The 19,062-nt window shown below is 32.6% G+C and overlaps 1 protein-coding gene across 3 annotated transcripts in view; it reads left to right on the top strand.

The window, feature by feature from the left end:
• LOC143078966 (protein deacetylase HDAC6-like) overlaps positions 1-19,062 on the top strand; it is an 87,643-nt gene that overhangs the window by 22,648 nt on the left and 45,933 nt on the right. For 2 of the 3 annotated variants that reach the window (XM_076254064.1, XM_076254049.1), the window contains exons 11-14: positions 8,391-8,456; positions 9,038-9,097; positions 14,549-14,638; positions 15,532-15,638. In XM_076254064.1, coding sequence (XP_076110179.1) covers positions 8,391-8,456; positions 9,038-9,097; positions 14,549-14,638; positions 15,532-15,638 — 323 coding nt within the window. Of the gene's footprint in view, positions 1-8,390; positions 8,457-9,037; positions 9,098-11,347; positions 11,408-14,548; positions 14,639-15,531; positions 15,639-19,062 lie in introns of all 3 variants that reach the window. The other variant, XM_076254054.1, reaches the window with a different exon arrangement.

Below are 19,062 nucleotides of genomic sequence, written 5' to 3'. Positions count from 1 at the left end.
GTTTGATATCCATTTATGTTAAATGTTGTAATCTGTTTTCAGAGGCGTAGCGCTGAATTTTCTATTGGTACGGCAGAATATGTATGATTCGCAAAGCGAATCATCCCGCCTCGTAGAGGCGGTATTTCGGCTGGGGGTCCGGGGGCCGCTTAAGGCCCCCAGAAATTTTTTGAAAAATGGTGCAAAATCCTGCATTCTGACCCTCTCCTGACACTTATATTTCATTCTTGAAAACCCTATTTTGTCAGCAATAGTTTTACCTACGACACATTTTTTTTCAAAGTTTACTTAAAAAAAAAATAAAAATAGTAAAAATTCGAATATTTTTATTTCCCAAATTATAGAGCCCATAAAGGGCATACAATTATATACACTTGACTGACTTATTGATAATCACAACAATTAAAATCACAGTGTACATGTGTCAGTATATTAGCATTTGTCGGAATCAGAGCCAAAATAGTATATACTAGAACACACCCGTGATATCACGGGTCCGTGATTGAATTAAAGTATATAACTTTGCGCAAGCCTTATTTTAGTATTAGTATTGTCATCTGTTAAAGTCATGCCGATTATAAGACACACAGTTTTTCTCTGCTTTCAAGTCTTTCTGTTTGAACCCGTCGAACTGGAACTTATCAATTATTGGTAATATCAATTATTTGGAAAACAAAAGGTCCTGGAATGGAGTATTTTTTAATCAACAGCATTGTCCTATAGAAGTTATAAGTAAAGTTGAATTCTTTGCCTCGCTGTTTTACGTCATGCCCACTAACAAATTGAAAACTGTACCTATACGCCTTATTTTTAGTCCAGATTTTTAGTATTCGTATTGTTATCTTAGAAAGTCTAACTGATTAAAATACTACAATAGGTAACAATTTGACAATTTAGTAGTGTCAACCCTGTGGTTATGACCCGTGTATATAGCATATTAATCCTGAATACAACGTTTGGTGGTGCGCCTGTCAGATAAGGTAATAGGTAACAGGTGAATATACTATTGGTATCGGTAGCGGACTCGACCCGGAACTTCTTCATTATTGGCAATATTAATTACGTGGAAAACAAAAGGGCCTGGAGTGGTGTAATTTTTAATCTACACCTTTGTACTAAATTAGTTATATATAAAGTTGAATTCTGTGATTCGTCGTTTTTACGTGATGACGGCTGACAAATTGGACCTCGTAATTTTAGTATTATAGATATTGGATAACAAATTTTTTTACATTATATAACACAGCCATTCCAAAATCATTTATTTGACATCAGTTAGTGTCAATATTCATACCCGATCATCATCTCCTTGAAATAATAATAGTCACCAAAATAACAACACCATTTAATTTTTCTTGGGTCAAGAGCCATAAAAATTTAGAAGATTATTGAAGCAATTAGAATTATAAAAAATTGTTAACAATTTATTGAAATAAATATTCCCAAAGTGGGTATTCTAACAAACTTGAAATTAAGCTCATCTTCAACTTTACCAAGTGAGCAATTTCAACAAAGACGCTCAGATCTTTCTATATGTTTTTTTTTTAAATGTCTGTCTCACTTTTAAAGAATGAATGCTTATTTCCGTTTTAAAAAACCTGAAGTTTTAAAATCTGCCTTTTTTAAAACATTTTTTTTATAGAAAAAAAAAGAACTCTACTCCCCTTTTTCTGAGAAATTGTTTGAAGTGTCCTTCAGTCTATTCCAAAATGTCGACTAACTTTCCTATAGATTTTTTTTTAAAACTTACACAAAGAAGCAAGTGATTAGTCCACATTTGGTAACTTAATCTCTATTGGAATATAATCTATATTAGAGTCAGTATCATGTTTTTACATAAGAAATACGTAATTGTTTACAAGGTATGATTGCATCAAATAATAATCCTTCTTTCAAACCTCACAGTCGTAAACAATGTTTTAATATCGATCAAGTAATAGTAAAATAAATAGGAAAATCAGCTAGCAAGCTCTCCCACAGCAATGTTACTGGACTTTCTGTTCACACCAAGAATATATTTCGTAAATTTATATGAGTTTTTTTTAGAAGAATCCTGACCGAAAAACTTTTCCTACAAAACATTCCCTGTATTGCACTGTTATATAATTATAATATGTGTCTTAAAGGCAATATTATGGTTAGATGATGGCAAGCATCTCTGAAGCTTAAAACATGCTTTTAAAAATGTGTTTTTTTATTCATCTATTATGTTTGAATATACCACGAAATGTAAATGTGATTGCAAAATATCTTTATAATATAAAAAAAATATAAGAAACGTGAAATGTGTCAAAAAAGGACAATTAGTCAACTAGTTAGAAATAGGTGGAATATCTTATTCAAAATTAATAGTTTCACTTTTTGTCGGACATCTTGATAGGCCGGGGCTTGGCATGCTCTTCCTGGGAAAGTTTTAGAAAAATAAATGCGTGCAATTCTGTAACAGTATACTGGATGCAGGACAATTTACGACTTCAATCATAGACGATCAAATTTTCGCTAAACAAAGTCACAGGGTTTTCCGTAAAATGAACTATGATCAGATCGAGGACGATGAACAGATTATCAAAACTCCATGTGCAAAAAGTAAGACTGAGAAATAAAAGGACAAATGTCCAAACAACTTATTTGAATAAGGCTTGCAAGGTTTACGTACACAAAAAAAATCAAAGTCAAAGGAGATTTTGTGACAAATGAAACCAAGATTTTTGTAGAAAATCCACAGACTTTAGAAATGAGTTTTTTTGTTAAAGAATTTTAAACATATCTTACTCACTTGTTTTTCTATGATGTGCTAGCGTTTATTATTTACAAAAAGTCGTAAACAATCTATAAATTCCTAAAAAAAATAATTGCTAATCGAGTCATTAAAGTCAACCTAGAAAGCGTGACTATAGTACCTTAGTCCTATATATATATTGGTCCATATTTATATTTGTTTTAACCATTATCTAGATTTATAAAAATGTTTTTAATGAAATCATTGCTAGTCATGTGTGCAACACTAATGGATTGCCAAATATGAGAGTACGTAACAAGAAAACTTAAAGTCTTTCTACTTGTACTCTCATATTTGGAAATCCAGTGCTTAATATGTAGATAGGATAGACGGGGTGCAATGCTAGCAATCATTTAATCGAAGGCTGTGGATTTTCTATAAAATTTCCATATGTTTAGCATTATAATATCAACACAAAGTTACATATGACTTAATTAATACAAAAATTTTAGCAAAAATAATTTAGAATTCTCCAAGAGTGTTGTATCTGCTTTCTTTAAATACAAATTCCCTAGCCACATCATGTATGTTCAGTCCATCAGTTTTGTCTTTGTGCACATTAAGAAACATTAAACTGTTCAATCTCTCCTGTTTCATTGTAGAACGCAGGTAGCTTTTCATTCGACGAAGGAAGCTACAAGATCGCTCACTTGTTGCGTTCGTTGCTGGCATCACAAGAACAAGCTTGATCAACTTAACAACTTCATTTAACGCACACTTTTTGTACAAATAACAATCGACAATCACTGAATTGCAGGCACCTACATCATACAGAATGTTGCGAGTTAAATTAGTTTATATTCCCATCGTACCTGGTGACTAGAAACAGAAACATATGCAGTTTAAGGGGACAATCAAATCATATTGAAAAGGAAGGCTGGCAAATTTTGGATATGTAATAATATTCTTGCCTACATTGAGGTAAAACAAATCAGTCATGTCTAATCACATATAAATATAAACATTCTGACCTCAAACATTCAATACTCCAAAAGAAAATTTGTTCGTTTCGCTGGCCTCCCGCAATTAAAAAAAGTATATTATCGCCTACTGAGTTCAGTTCTATGATTGAATATCTAAACTCAAGTTGGTATGCATACACAAAAGTTACGATAGATATGACTAGTTGATTTCGAGGGGAGAGGCAGTTTTTGTGTCAATAATTTGTGGAGGGGCAGAACAGAAATAGCCTGCCTCTGAACACAGTGAAATGCAAGCCCCCCCCCTCCCCCCTAATCAATGTTTACTTATAATATGCATTATTACCTGTAATACACCGGGAAGCTGCATTAAACAGGCAATTGCCATCGCCCTTCGTCTTCACTGCTATAAATCGTTGGTTTGTCTCTATTGCAGGTAGGTCGGCCGGAATCAAGATTTCGGACAACTCATCTATTATAATTGTTTCATGTTTACTTTGTTGTGTGGGCAAAGTCACTATTTTTGTGGCAAATAATTGCCTTACAAAGTTTACGTCTCCATTGGAAATTGCTAACTTTAGTTCTTCCATATGTTGTATTTTTACAAGTCATTCATTTTAACTAATATTGTGAAATCTATATAGATCTACCCTAGATGATGCTACATATTTGTGATGCTATGCTCGTTTATAACCATGATTTATCAAAATCTTTTGCGAGATTAGGTTAATTACCCGGGACTAGTTATAAGTAAAACAATGCCTTATTTAATTAATACCGGGTCATGGTCGATTACTCGTACAACGCATATACCAGTCGTACGAGTTGTCGAACGTTACCCGGTATCGATAAATGTACACTATACTGCATGCCGTAACAGTACTGGTAATTCTTTTTTATTTTCTGTAATAAACAAACTTGCTTTCTTTATTGCAGTGCAAAAACCTTGTTTTTTTGGGTTTTTTTTAATATGAATTCTAGGTACGGCATGCCGTACCAACGATAATTATTGGTACGGCGCCTGCCGTACCTGCCGTACCGGTTGCTACGCCCCTGGTTTTTACTGAGATATGCACTAAAAATGATGTCATCTGAGAATAGCAAGTTCTATATTTTTCTTCCATATTGTTATTCACCGTTCTATGTTTTGTTTTTATGCAGTTAAGCTGCATTATGCGAGCACCCTTGATTTGTGTTCTACCCAATAAATGCTGAAATACTTGCCATTGTTATTATCTAGCTCGCTACTATGTTATATATAACTAATTGAACACTTTTTTAATACTTTTTATTCTGGATTACAAAAAATATGACCAGAAAAACCTTAAATGATCGTCGATTTATCCAAAAGTTTTGAAGTTACACATAGGAAGTAGTGCTTATTAAGAATCCTTGTGTAGTTCATTATGACTTGTGCTTTTAGATAAGATGTCAAAGAACAATTGTATGAAATATTTAATCGCCGAAAATCTCTTAAGGCAAGTAGTTTAGATTTCCCAAATGGCAAAAGTCGTAGGGATATTGTTTGTCATCAATACGTAGTACAATTACGTCAGTAGTCTATTATATAACAAGTTCAACTGTTCATGCTGTTGGCGGCAATTTCAAATTAGAAAAAGAAATTTTTGTAGCTTTTCAATTTGGAGGCAGGTGTGCAAATTAGCGGTGGTCCGAGGTCCGCGACCTTCCACTTTTGCAAGCAGAATTTCGACTAGGATAGTTGGTTTCTAGCTACGCCCGACGTAGTGACCTTCCACTTGAAAGAAAATAAGAAATTACTTTGCAAACCTTCCATGCAAGTCACCAAAGTCTCCAATTAAACGAGCTAAAAACTTATTTTTATCATTATTATTCATGACAGCAATGTTCATTTTGTTCAACCGCTAGCTTTATACAGAAAATCGCCGACAAATATTGTATAAATTCGAGTAAAATCGTATCTGATTGACAAAAACAACATTGTAAACAGATAACAATGGCGGCCGTGAAGACAAAATTTTACAATATCGGATCCGATTCCGGAAGCGGATAAGGATAATTCCGGGTTTGGCGATCATTTACAAAATAAATCAAAGCAGGTGAAAAAATAAATCTATGCATGGTAAATGAATATAATCACTAGAATTGTAAACCAAAAGATATATGTAAAAGAAAGAAAAAGCAGAAAAATATTTTATACAGAAACTCAAAATTACTTTTTGACAAATTTTAATTTAAAAATCCAATACAACGTGACAGCTGGCAACAGTATATCTAACAATATACATGTTCATGGTCACAGTCTAAATTTTCTTTATCAGTGATAAATGATGATAATACATGTGAGATGCTTTTAAAGTGTAAACATATTACTGCAATTTCGAAGGGTTATTAGTTTTTCTCAATTTTGAAGGGTCAATTAAAGTACCTGAAAGTTTCTTTATTTTCACCAAGGATATGTATAGTCTTACTATACAAATCCTTGTTTTCACAAATAATGCAACTATATTATATATATACCTAAATGTAAGTAAATCATATGATATATAGGTGGCATTCTTTGGGCCACTCTACCCCTCCTGTTTGATAACTTGGAAACGGTCGAGCTCCCCACCCCTAAACCATATGAGGGGCAGATCCAGGATTTCAAGTTAGGTTAGGAGGGGCACAAACTTAAATTTCGCCGAGCAGAGCGAGACTAAAAAAAATTTGAGGTAAAATTATCGGAATATTCTTTATTAAGCTGATAACAACCCATGATTTGCAAATTTAAGAAGGGGGGGTGCAAGCCCGCAAAACCCCCCGCCCGCTGAATCCGCCCCTGCATATATTCAAGTATAGGACAATATAATAAATAAAATGAAATATAGGGGGAGTCCCTGGAGTAACCCCACCCCTCCTGTTTGAGAACTTGGAAACGGTCGAGATCCACACCCCTTAACCATATATATTCATGTTTGTGACAATATGAAAAATCAAATGAAATATAGGAAGAGTCGCTGGGGGTCACCCCACCCTTCCTGTTTTAGAATTTAAAAATGGTCCAGATCCCCACCCCTAAACCATATATATTCATGTATGGGACAATATAACAAATAAGATGAAATATAGGGGGAGTCCCTTGGGTCACCCCACCCCCTCCTGTTTGAGAATTTGAAACCCATTGAGATCGCCACCCTTTAACCATATATTCATGTACGGGACAATATAACAATTCAAATGAAAGATAGGGGGAGTCCCTGAGGTCACTGTACACCCTTCTGTTTGAGAACTTGGAAATGGTCAAGATCCTTACCCCTAAACCATATATACTCATGTATGGGACAATATAACAAATAAAATAAAATATAGGGGAAGTCCCTGTGGTCACCCCAACCCTCCTGTTTGAGAACTTGGAAACGGTTGAGATCCCCACACGAAAACAATATATATTCATGTATGGGCCAATATAACTAATTAAATGAAAAGTCCCTGGGGTCACCCTACCCCTCCTGTTTGAGAACTTGGAAACCAATGAGATCCCCACCCCTAAACCATATATATTCATGTATGGGACAATATAACAAATAAAATGAAATGTAGGGGAAGTCCCTAGGGTCACCCTACCCCCAGTGGCGGATCCAGAAATTTTCACAAGTGGGGGCCCGCTCCAGTCACTCTTCAGTGATTCCCTATATAAGCAACCAATTTTTTTCCCAAAAAGGGGGTGGGCGGTACCCCTGCCCCCCCTAAATCCTCTGCCTACCCCTACCTTTTTGAGAACTTGAAAACAGTTGAGATCCCCACCCCTAAATTATATATATTCATATGTATGGGACAAAATAACAAATCATTTACATTTACTATGGGCAGGTCAGTCAGACCTCACCTTTGATCCCTGTTGTAGTGAACATTTGTCTGATTCGTGTCTCATAACTTTTGTACTATAGAACACAAACTCTGTTTTCTTTCCAGGGAAACCAGTCCATTCATACTATTACATGTTCATACTAAGTCAACTTGAACTTCTAGCAGTCAAATAAAAACCAAGGTTAACTACCAAGTAGACCAACTGCAATCATTGGGAACTTGTACCACTGCAGACTCGCCATAAAAAAAATATACATTGATATATGCATTGCTTTGGAAACCTTGATAACATATAAATTATTTGCCTTAATAAATAAATCATTAGATAAACATGAATGTATACTATATATGAATGTTTAATGTTGACACAGTTTTCATAATTACCGATGCCTTTGGTTTTTGTTTAACTGCCTTCAGCGCTTACAGCGCTTTGATTTATTCTTTTAGCTATATCTCAAATTAGATAAAGGCAGTGTTACATGTTTTTCCAAGCGAAATAAAAATGTGGCTTCCTTTGTAGCTGGAAAGGGGAGAGAGAGAGAGAAAAATACCAAAGGGACATTCAAACTCATACATATAAGTCGAAAACACGAAACAACACAATAGCAAATAAACAGAAAACAACAAAAAGATAAACAACAGTTCACAAAACACAATTGAGCAACAGGAACCCCACCAAAATTAAGGAGGGTTTCAGACATGCAAGAAGGATAAGAAAATTCTGCTCTGCATGTGGCACCCACTGGCACTGAACCTGCAAATCTATGATTTACCATAAACATATGTAAATTATATATGTTTTTTGATATACAGATCATTTTTTTCTAATAATTCATAGTATATTATTATTTTTATCAATAAAGACAGGTATGACTGACAAGGACTACTTAGCAGTGTTTCACCAGGTGTTGTTACCTTTAGCATATGAGGTAAGCAGTGTTAGGTATTTGAGTGTTTTACAAAAATTAATGTCTACTTCCTTTCATAATGGAAGGTTAATTCTTTAAAACATTTGTGACAACTTGTGTGAGTTTTGAAATGAAAAAATCATGAATTAGACTTATTTGGTAAACACCAATGAGACAGATACAAACACACCTAACAGGAACCATAAATGAATCTCTGCACATATCTAGCATGGAAATAGAAACTGAAAAGTACCATCTTGATATACACATCTCACAAACAGCAACTAGAAGCTTACAAAAGGCAGAATCCGTTTTAATTAATACTTTTTATTGAAATCATATCAAAAGCATTATAAGCTGTAAGTTTTTAAAAAACCAAACAATGAAACAAACTGTTAAAGTAGGGTAAAGATAACTCCCCTTATTTATGTGAAACAATTCCATGGCAAAGAACAAAAAAGGACTAAAAGGCACACAACAATATTCATTATACAACATAGAAAACTAAAAACTGAGCAACACAAACTGTAACTGTTGTTTCATTGGCTATCGACTTTAAGAATAATTCTGTGTAAGAAGTAATCATGTGAATGTGTTTTTAGTTTTGTCCAGACCTTATTTTAGTGTCAGCGGGATATGATTGTGCAATAGGATGTCCTGAGGTACCAGTATATTGTGGTATATTTTTATGCTGTGCTTGTATGCAATTGATCACTGTAACCTATATTTCTCTTTTCTTTCAGCATGCCACATGTTACTTGAAACCAATATCACTTATATATGTAGTTTTTATTTTGGCTTTTTGCATGTTTGAAAAATTCTTACAGATAATTTGTTAAAATTGTAAATAGATTTAGATAATATTAAGAAAAAAATATATATACTGAACAAAAAGAATTAAGGATTACCAATTGTTTTCCATTATATTAACATTAAATTGAACCAGTATAAAACATACTCATTAAGAGCCTAACATGAAGCTTATATTTTCTGTTGGTGACGATTGACATTGATATATAAAATTCTTATAGAAAAAAAATTATGGTCTAACTGTTGACAATTTTTTTAATGTGGAAATAATGATTTATAGAAAAAATGATTTTCTAATTGTTGACAACTTTTATAAACGTGCAAAATGAAAAAAGATGACCTTGACTTATAAAAAGATTGATGTTCTAACTATTGAGTATTTTTTTAAACATGCAACGTATTGTTATGCGTTTACTTTACTACATTGGTTAGAGGTATAGGGGGAGGGTTGAGATCTCACAAACATGTTTAACCCCGCCGCATTTTTGCGCCTGTCCCAAGTCAGGAGCCTCTGGCCTTTGTTAGTCTTGTATTATTTTAATTTTAGTTTCTTGTGTACAATTTGGAAATTAGTATGGCGTTCATTATCACTGGACTAGTATATATTTGTTTAGGGGCCAGCTGAAGGACGCCTCCGGGTGCGGGAATTTCTCGCTACATTGAAGACCTGTTGGTGACCCTCTGCTGTTGTTTTTTATTTGGTCGGGTTGTTGTCTCTTTGACACATTCCCCATTTCCATTCTCAATTTTATTTAACTGTAAAAAAGATGACAATGACTTATAAAAAAAAAAGATTTTTAAACAGTTGACCATTTCCTTAATCATGCAAACTGAAAAATAATAGCAATTAAGATTTTTTCACTCTCAAAAAGTCATAGTAGCTTCAGGCACATCCTTGAAAAATTAAAATTTTCATAAACATGCAAACTGATAAAGATAAAAAAGTTATGTTCTAATTGATGACAACTTTTTAAGCGTGCAAACTGAAAAAAGATGACATTGTCATACGAAAAAAAAGTTGATGTTCTAACTATTGACTATTTTTTTAAACATGCAAACTGTAAAAAAGATGACTATGAAATTGATTTTCAAATAGTTAACAATTTTTTTAAACATGAAAACTGAAAAAAGATAGCAACTAAGATGTTTTACACTCTTGAAAAGTCATAATAGCCTTGATATCATATCCTTGAAAATTTAACATTGGTGCCTCTTTTCTATAAGAAAATAACAAGGATTTTATAAGATTTTCAAAAATCATCATGCTTATATATGTTAGTTAATTTGAATGAAAATAAAGGAAGTGTGCAAAATTTTTAAACCAGAGGATTTCCAATATCTGACATTAAATAAAACACAAGATTCAACAAACATCCTAAAATTTGTATTTTTGAATGATTGCTCCTGATTTAGGACATCATTTTACTGGAATTTGTATTTCTATGCCATCCTTTAGTGCAGAAATGAAGATAATATAGAATGGGTCTATTGACTGAAACATTCTTTATTTGTAACCACATATTGAAAATATTGTCATATTATTTTAAATTGAAATGATCCTTAACTGTTTTTGTTCAGTACTTTTGAAACTATGTTGGTTTCCAGTAACATCTTTCTCAAGTAACATCACCGATTTCTTTACAGCTTTTATGTTGTAGCATCCATAGTACACAACATTTTTTGAATTTAATTAGTAAATTGCAGAGGGAAAATTACTTTTGAATCACATTATTTACCACAGCAAACAACCATTATAAATTCAGAAATTTTTGCTTGCATTTATTATTGTGATTAATTAATAACTGGCAAAAGTGCATGATCAATTGATTTAATGAAATACAAATGATGCTATCAAAATGTCCATTTTGATTGCATCAATTTTAAAAATCCGTCCTGTCACAATTATAGCAATATAGAAACATCACAAACATTGCTGTATATACAGTACTGAAATTTATAATTTTTGAAAAAGAAAGTTCATGGTGAATTGAAAGTAGGTAGTACAATAAAAAAAAAAAAAATGTTGTGTGCTATTGGAAATTGCTTACTTATCTATTTATACAAAGTTTGAATTAATTCAGCTAATTCTTATTCATTAACAGTTTTGTCCAGACTTAGTTTTAGTGTCTGCTGGTTATGATTGTTCCATAGGGGATTATAAGGTATATGTAATGTGTATTTACTGCACTTCTAAAATTATTTTGGGAATTGTAATAGCATTATCCTTGTCCTTGACTTTCTGCCATTAGTTTGATAAAGAAAATATATATGTAACACTCAGAAACGTATCCCTCCCCTTAATAATTAACATGTTTGATTCTCTTTAAAGTGTCCATATAAAGTCTTTGAACGACAAAACATGTCTTTTTTTGTAAACACCCAGTCTTGTCTATTTTTAGCTCATCTGGCCTAAAAGGACAAAGTGACCTTTTCACATCACTTGGCGTCCTTCGTCCCTTAAGTTTTACAAAAATCTTCCTTCTCTGAATATACTGGTCCAAATAGCACCAAACTTAGCCTAAATCATCTTTAGGGTATCTAGTAATGTTCAGCAAAGTAGACTCTACAAATTAGTCAGAATGATTATAATTGTCAATTGACCTCTTCAGGAGTTATTGCCCTTTAAAGTCAATTTTTCACAATTTTTTGTAAATTTTTGTAATCTTTTTCAAAAAAACTTTTCCTCTGAAACGTTTTTTGGCCATGTTCATTATAGAAGGAGACAACTGGAAACAGCAAGAATGTTCAATCTAGTAAGATATAAAATAAGTCACTATTAACAAAACAGAAAATTTTGTCTTGAATTCTATTCTTGTCTTTAATGTTGTAGAGTGTACTTTGTGTAATATGCACTGCAGCACATAGACAGAAGTGAGGGACACAGGCTGTAGAACCTCTAGTTATAAAAAAACAAAAACATGTCTCTTGTTATTGCGAACCCAATTGAACATTTCCATAGATTCACCTGATAACTACCTGTCCATTTAAACTTTTGGCAGTTCTATTGTCCCATTGAACAAATATAACAGGTATTATTCTCTGTATAGTTTATTCACTCAGACCTTTAAATTTCTTCTAAGAGAAATCTATCACTCATTGATTAATCTACCAGAGTAAAAAGTTTATCTGCTAAATTGATGGAAATTACATGTTTCACATAAACAAAAATGCCTGTGATTTGATGTTTATTAAAATAAATTAAATATTTTTTTTAATTTGTCCAAAATAAATAATAATTTAATCATAAAAAGTTTTAAAAAAAAAAGTGTTGTTCGTATGAAAATTTGCATCTTTTAGTTTTTGTTTAGTTATAGAATACTTTTTAGAAGGCCTTAATATATAAACATCAACATTTTTAGGTTTTTTTTATCAATTTTTTTTTCGAAATAGGAATAATGTTGATTTTTTTGTCAGAAATCAACTTTTATTAATGTTTGAATCAGTGTTTACAATCAACAGATTGAAAATATAATACATTCAAACTCATATACAGTTTTTTATAAATAGTAAACATGTTATGTCCATCTAATTTAGCAGTTAATTTTTTACTCAGGTAGATTAATCAATGAGTGATAGATTTCTCTTAGAAGAAATTTAAAGGTCTGAGTGAATAAACTATACAGAGAACAATACCTGTTGTATTTATTAGATGGGACAATAGAACTGCCAAAAGTTTAAATGGACAGGTAACTATCAGGTGAATCTATGGAAAGGTTCAACTGGGTTCGCAATAACAGTTTATAATTTTAAGAGCTTTAAAAATGCAGAACTGTGCCCTTATGGCTCGCTTGATATTCTGCCTGATAAAGTCAGTATCAAAAACAAAAATGCCATTATTCTATGTATAATTGACCATTTAATTTCAGAATTGGTAAGATCACAAGTTATGTCTGGGGTTTATATAAACTTATGTATTAATGTTATATTCTAATATTACGACTTATTAAAGTCAACCAGTATAATCACAATATATCTACATTTAGCGCAAACACAGTAATACACAAAAATTCCTGTTCCGTGTTAAGACCAACTTGTTTATACTACCAGATATTCTCAATTTTTGACATCAAAACCCCCCAGTTTACATAGGCCAGGATTCAGATTCAATATATTTATCTCTATTCTACAGCAAAATAAACAAAACAATCCATTTCAATTTATTTTTCATGGTAAAATTTCATAAAACAAAAATTCCATGAAATGATGTTATTGTCTTGGCATGGCAACAAAACAAGGTGACATCACAAGTATGTTTCCCTAAACAAAAAATCACATGTTAATAACGAGTGTTTTAAAGCTTCTTGTACGCCTCAGAACGAATACAATTACATTGGAAGAAAATAAATAAGTGAAAAATGTGATTAAAAAAAAAAACACTTTTTTTATTTTATATAGATTAGACCGTTGGTTTTCCTGTTTGAATGGTTTCACACTAGTAATATTGGGGCCCTTTATAGCTTGTTGTTTGATGTGAGCCAAGGCTCTGTGTTGAAGGCCGTACATTGACCTACAATGGTTTACTTTTTTTCAATTGTTATTTGGAAGAAGAGTTGTCTCATTGGCACTCACACCACCTCTTCCTATATCTATTGAATTATTTAATATTATCAAAATTGGGTAAAACGGAGCAGCCAAAACAGTATTATATGTATAGGGCTTTAACTGTTAAAAATTAAAAAAAATATCCAATTTGTCCTATTAGAATCGAAATAATTCATGGCAGCTGTAGATTTGTTTTCATTTAACCATGGGTTGGGCATTTACAATCATATTTTACACCTCGCTAATGCTCAGGGTAAAATAATCGAATAAGAATGCCCAACCCATGGTTAAATGAAAACAAATCTAGGGCTGCCATCTATTATTTCTAAATTAAAAACTTTTTTATTAAGAATAATAATTTGATATATGAAGTAAAATATATGCTATATTGTTAATAAAATAAAAAGGACATCACGAGTATGAGGATTATTTATTTAATGTTTACATATTTAATTTTTTTTTGCTATTGTAATTGATATAATTAAGATAAGATAAACTATTTATTTTCATATATTTATATCCTTGCCAAAAAGTTACAAATTAGGAAATATAATATTTCATTTATTTTTATCAATATATTTTCAAAAAGCGCTCATAACAAGCAAAGAGAAAAATATTGTTTAGGTTTGAAATGGTGTAGTAGTTTGCACATCTGTCATAACAATCTATGTGTATGGTCTTCCAAAGATGTAAAAAATGGTTGTGAAGTCACTATAGAATTTTGTTGAAACTTATAAAAGAATTTGTTTTATTTTATATAGGGAGAAATGATGGTATCACCTGCATGTTTTGGTCATATGACACATTATTTGATGGGATTAGCTGATGGAAGAGTGTGTGTTTGTCTGGAGGTACTCATATAATAAATAGGAAAATGATGTAATGATTGAATCTTAAATGATTTGAATAAATATAATTATATTCTTCATGTAAAATTGATCTTTGTTGATATATGATTTCTTTTTTATGATCTTTGTTGGTAAAATGTTTTCTTTTTTATGACCTTTATGGTTATAATGTTTTGAGATTTTTTTGTACTCCTTTCTATTTCTAAACTTTATGTCTGAAAAACATATATATAACTAATAGATAAATATTAGTATTTCCGCTAGGTTCCCGTTGTCAATGAAAATCTATGATCTTCTGAAGAAAGCAACTCATAAATTTAATGTTTATCTACAGTGTCAATTACAGAATTGACAAACAGACTATCGTTCAGTAATGAACCACTTCAAAAAGACTAGATTTTTTTTTTATTCAATTTACCAATTTGAGAATGATGTAAAAAAAAAAATAGCATCATAAAGTATGTGAAACACATTATTACATTGGTTGCAATGAATTACATTGATTTCCCAGTTAAATAAAAACCGATAATTTCACATGTGAAATAAACGTAGTTATTTCACTCTCTGACGTCATACAACAATAGGCGTTGTCAAGACGTAGATAACGACGGATCAAAACAAATTGTGAATGTGTAGAAAAAAATATAGTTCCTTACATGTTTTACATTAATTTCTTAAAAAAAAAAAAGCCATTTGCCAATGTAATAAAAAGAATAACTAATTAAAGAATTCAAATATCGAAAAATATTCAACTCGTGACCGAACAACACTTATAATTAACTCATGCGCTACACGCATTCGTGAATTAATGTGTTGTTCGGTCACTCGTTGAATATTTTTCTCTATTTGAATTCTTCGATTAGTTATTCTGTAATTATTATATTTGAATATTTTAGGGTGGTTACTGTATTAAATCTCTGTCAGAATCTGTGGCCTTGACATTGAAGGCATTACTAAGAGATCCATCTCCATTACTACCTCCTCAAAATGAACCATCAGATAGGTAAGACTTTATTAGAAAAAAAGTTAACAATATAAAGAACTTTTTATACGCCCGTCAAAATTTTGACGGGACGTATTATGGTATACAAATGTCCGGTGTCCGTCCCTCTGTCGTGCCGTCCGTCTGTCTGTCTGTCCGTCTGTTTGTCCAGCGTAAACATGCCACACCGTAACTTGAGAATGACTTATCCAAATTTCATGAAACTTAATTTAGTTGTTTCTTATGATGGTCAAAAGATCTGTATACTTTTTGGTGAAAATAAGATTTAAACTTTTTGAGTTACAGCACTTTGTAACTAAAACAGGGGTGTGTTTTTTTCACATGTCGCACCGTATCTCAAAAACGATTCTTGATTATGGCTTTAAACTTTAAACACTTTTTAGTTATATTAATCTTAATATCTGTATCCTTTTGGTGGTGATTCAAAATTTCATTTTTGAGTTATTGAGTATTTTGTAAAAAAGGGGGAGGGTTTTTTTTTTTCATGTCGCACCATATCTCAAAAACCATTTATGGTTATTGCTTTAAACTTTACACATAGCTTTGTTATATTAATGTAAAGATCTGTATACTTTTTGGTGATGATTCAAAATTTCATTTTTGAGTTATTGAGTATTTTGTAAAAAAAGGGGGAGGTTTTTTTTACATGTCGTGCCGTATCTCAAAAACAATTTATGATTATTGCTTAAAACTTTACAAAAGTCTTTGTTATATTAATCTAAAGATCTGTATACTTTTTGGTTTGATTTAAAATTTTATTTTTTGAAAAAAAATAGGGTGGGGGGTTTCACATGTCCCACCTTGTCTCAAAAACAATATATGGTTATTGCTTTAAACTTTCTCAGAAACTATTTATGATTATTGCATAAAACTTCCACACAAGACGTCGGGCGTATCATGTGCTCATGGCGCAGCTGTTTATTCTAGTTTTTATATGGTCATAATTATAAATAAAGTTTATACAAAACCTTGAATTCTTCAAAATTTTAAGGATTTTCTACTCCAGGAATAGATTACTGTACATGTATTAAGCAATTTTATTTGGAATTTTGAGTCCTCAATGATTTTCAAATTCACTCTCAAATTGCATTTTTTTACTTTTTAGCTTACCTGGCCCTGAAGGGCCAAGTGAGCTTTTCTCATCTCTTGGCGTCTGGCTTCTGTTGTATGTCTGTCGTCGTTGTCTTTCACTTTTTACATTTTGAACTTCTTCTAGAGAACCACTGAATGAAATGAAACCAAACATGGTATAATGTTCTTTATGAGGTGCTGACCAAGTGTTGTTACTTTGTAGCTGATCCATTATCAAAGATGGCCGCCAGCTATGGACTTAGTTTAACATAAGACCCTATGGGAAATGCATTCAAATTACTTCTTTTAGAAAACCACTGAATGGAATGAAACAAAACATAGCACGTGTCGTGAATATAGGCCAAGAGACTTTAGCACTTGATCTTATGTAATTGTTTACCGTACTTTCGCGCACACTATTGTTAATGTAACGTAACGTTATTGTTGCGTATCTTATCTTACGATCATAAAGCATCTAAACTAGCTAGACGTTATTTTCTTCCACAACAAAAGTGAATAACCCTCAAGATATTGGTGCCGTGACGAAAACCTCAACTAGAGATGAGTTCAAAACTCAAAACAGTACGAGCCGCACATCGTTGAGCAGTAATGAAGCTAGTGAAAAAAGCAGACCCGACAGAAGAACCGCAACAAGATGTTGTCAACCTCAAATCCATGATGGAGCTTATCAAAACCAAGAAGAAGACATTGTCCGACCTCAATGAGAAGATTTTAGAATCTATTGAAGAAGAAGAAGACCTCGACGAAGAAATTGAAGAAGTTGACAGATACGAGTTAGTTTTCAAATTGGAATAACGAAAATTGAAAAGTTCATAAAAGAAGTAAGTGTTAGTCAGTCTAAAAATCAATCAGCTCTTAACCCTAATGCATCAGATTTTATATGCAATAACCCCAGCGTGCAAGAACATTCTAACCAGATAATTTTTAACTCAGAGCAAACAAGCCTAAGCCAGTCAAGCATGCCCACCTCCACAGTGTCAAGTCATTATAACAAATTGCCTAAACTCAACTTGCCAACTTTCGGCGGAAATCTATTGGAATGGTCAGCCTTTTGGGATTCCTATAATAATTCCGTACATGAAAATCCTTCATTGAGTGACGTGCAACGATTTAATTATTTAAAGTCGCAACTTTATGGAGAAGCTAGCCAGTGTATTTCGGGAATGCAAATGACTAATACAAACTATAATCAAGCAATACAAATTCTACACGAGAGATTTGGCCAACAACACAAAATAGTAAACGCATACATGCAAAATTTGCTAAATTTGCCTGCACCAACGCCCGGAATTAGGGGACTGAAATCGTTCAGTGACACAATAGAAAGTAATATACGTGAACTAGAAGGAATGGGTCGATATCAGGAATCGTACGGAAGCCTTTTGATACCACTAATACTCAACAAGCTTCCATGTTTTGTCAGACAAAATATTACTCGAGACCACGGTAATGATGATTGGGATATTTCAAGTTTACGCAAAGCAATAAAGAAAGAAATTTGTATCCAAGAGGCCGCTAACGCCAATCCTATTGAAACCGATATTATCCCCACCACATCGTTCGTGACAGAAACTACAAATAAAACATGGAAGTCAACAGGGTTTAAAGATAGTAACAACAATAGTTCCGTTAAGACTAAAAGGCCGTGTTTGTTTTGTCAAAACCCGCATCACCCAAATGAATGTACAAAGATCACCGATATAAACGCCCGCACCCAAATCGTAAAGGAAAAACGAGTTTGCTTTAACTGTTTCGGTAATCACAAGGTTTCGGAATGCAAGTCAAAATACAGTTGCCGAAATTGCAGTAAGAAACATCACAGTAGCATCTGCCGTAATAATTTACTAAATGAAAACTCCACTTCAAATGAAAATAAAGCCGTAACAAAACCTGTCAACGAAGAGCTACAAAGTACCACAGAAACAAAGAGCGCCGCTATGCATTCTGCAGTTACAGCACATACCGAAATTCTATTGAAAACCGCCGTAGCGCCCGTATGGTACCATGATGAAAGTGTTATGACTAACATTCTACTCGATGAAGGCGCCCAGAATTCATTTATTTCTCAAGAACTAGTAGAGAAACTCCATATCAAACCAACTGGTATAGTAAGCATGCAAATTTCTGCATTTGGCGGGAAAGAAGGTGATGTACGCAACCTGGAGAAAGCAACATTATTCTTTGAGACCGAAAGAAAAGAAAGAATTCCAATGGAAGTAATTATTGTTCCAAAAATTGCCGCACCGATTTATATGAAGAAACGGGTAAACATTAACAGCTTGCCCTATTTACGAGGATTACAACTTGCCCTTCCAGTCACGCAGGATGAAAA

The sequence above is a fragment of the Mytilus galloprovincialis genome, chromosome 1 (genome assembly GCF_965363235.1).
Source record: "Mytilus galloprovincialis chromosome 1, xbMytGall1.hap1.1, whole genome shotgun sequence".
NCBI classification, from domain to species: Eukaryota; Metazoa; Mollusca; class Bivalvia; order Mytilida; family Mytilidae; genus Mytilus; species Mytilus galloprovincialis.
This window is presented reverse-complemented; position numbering and strand designations above follow the sequence as displayed.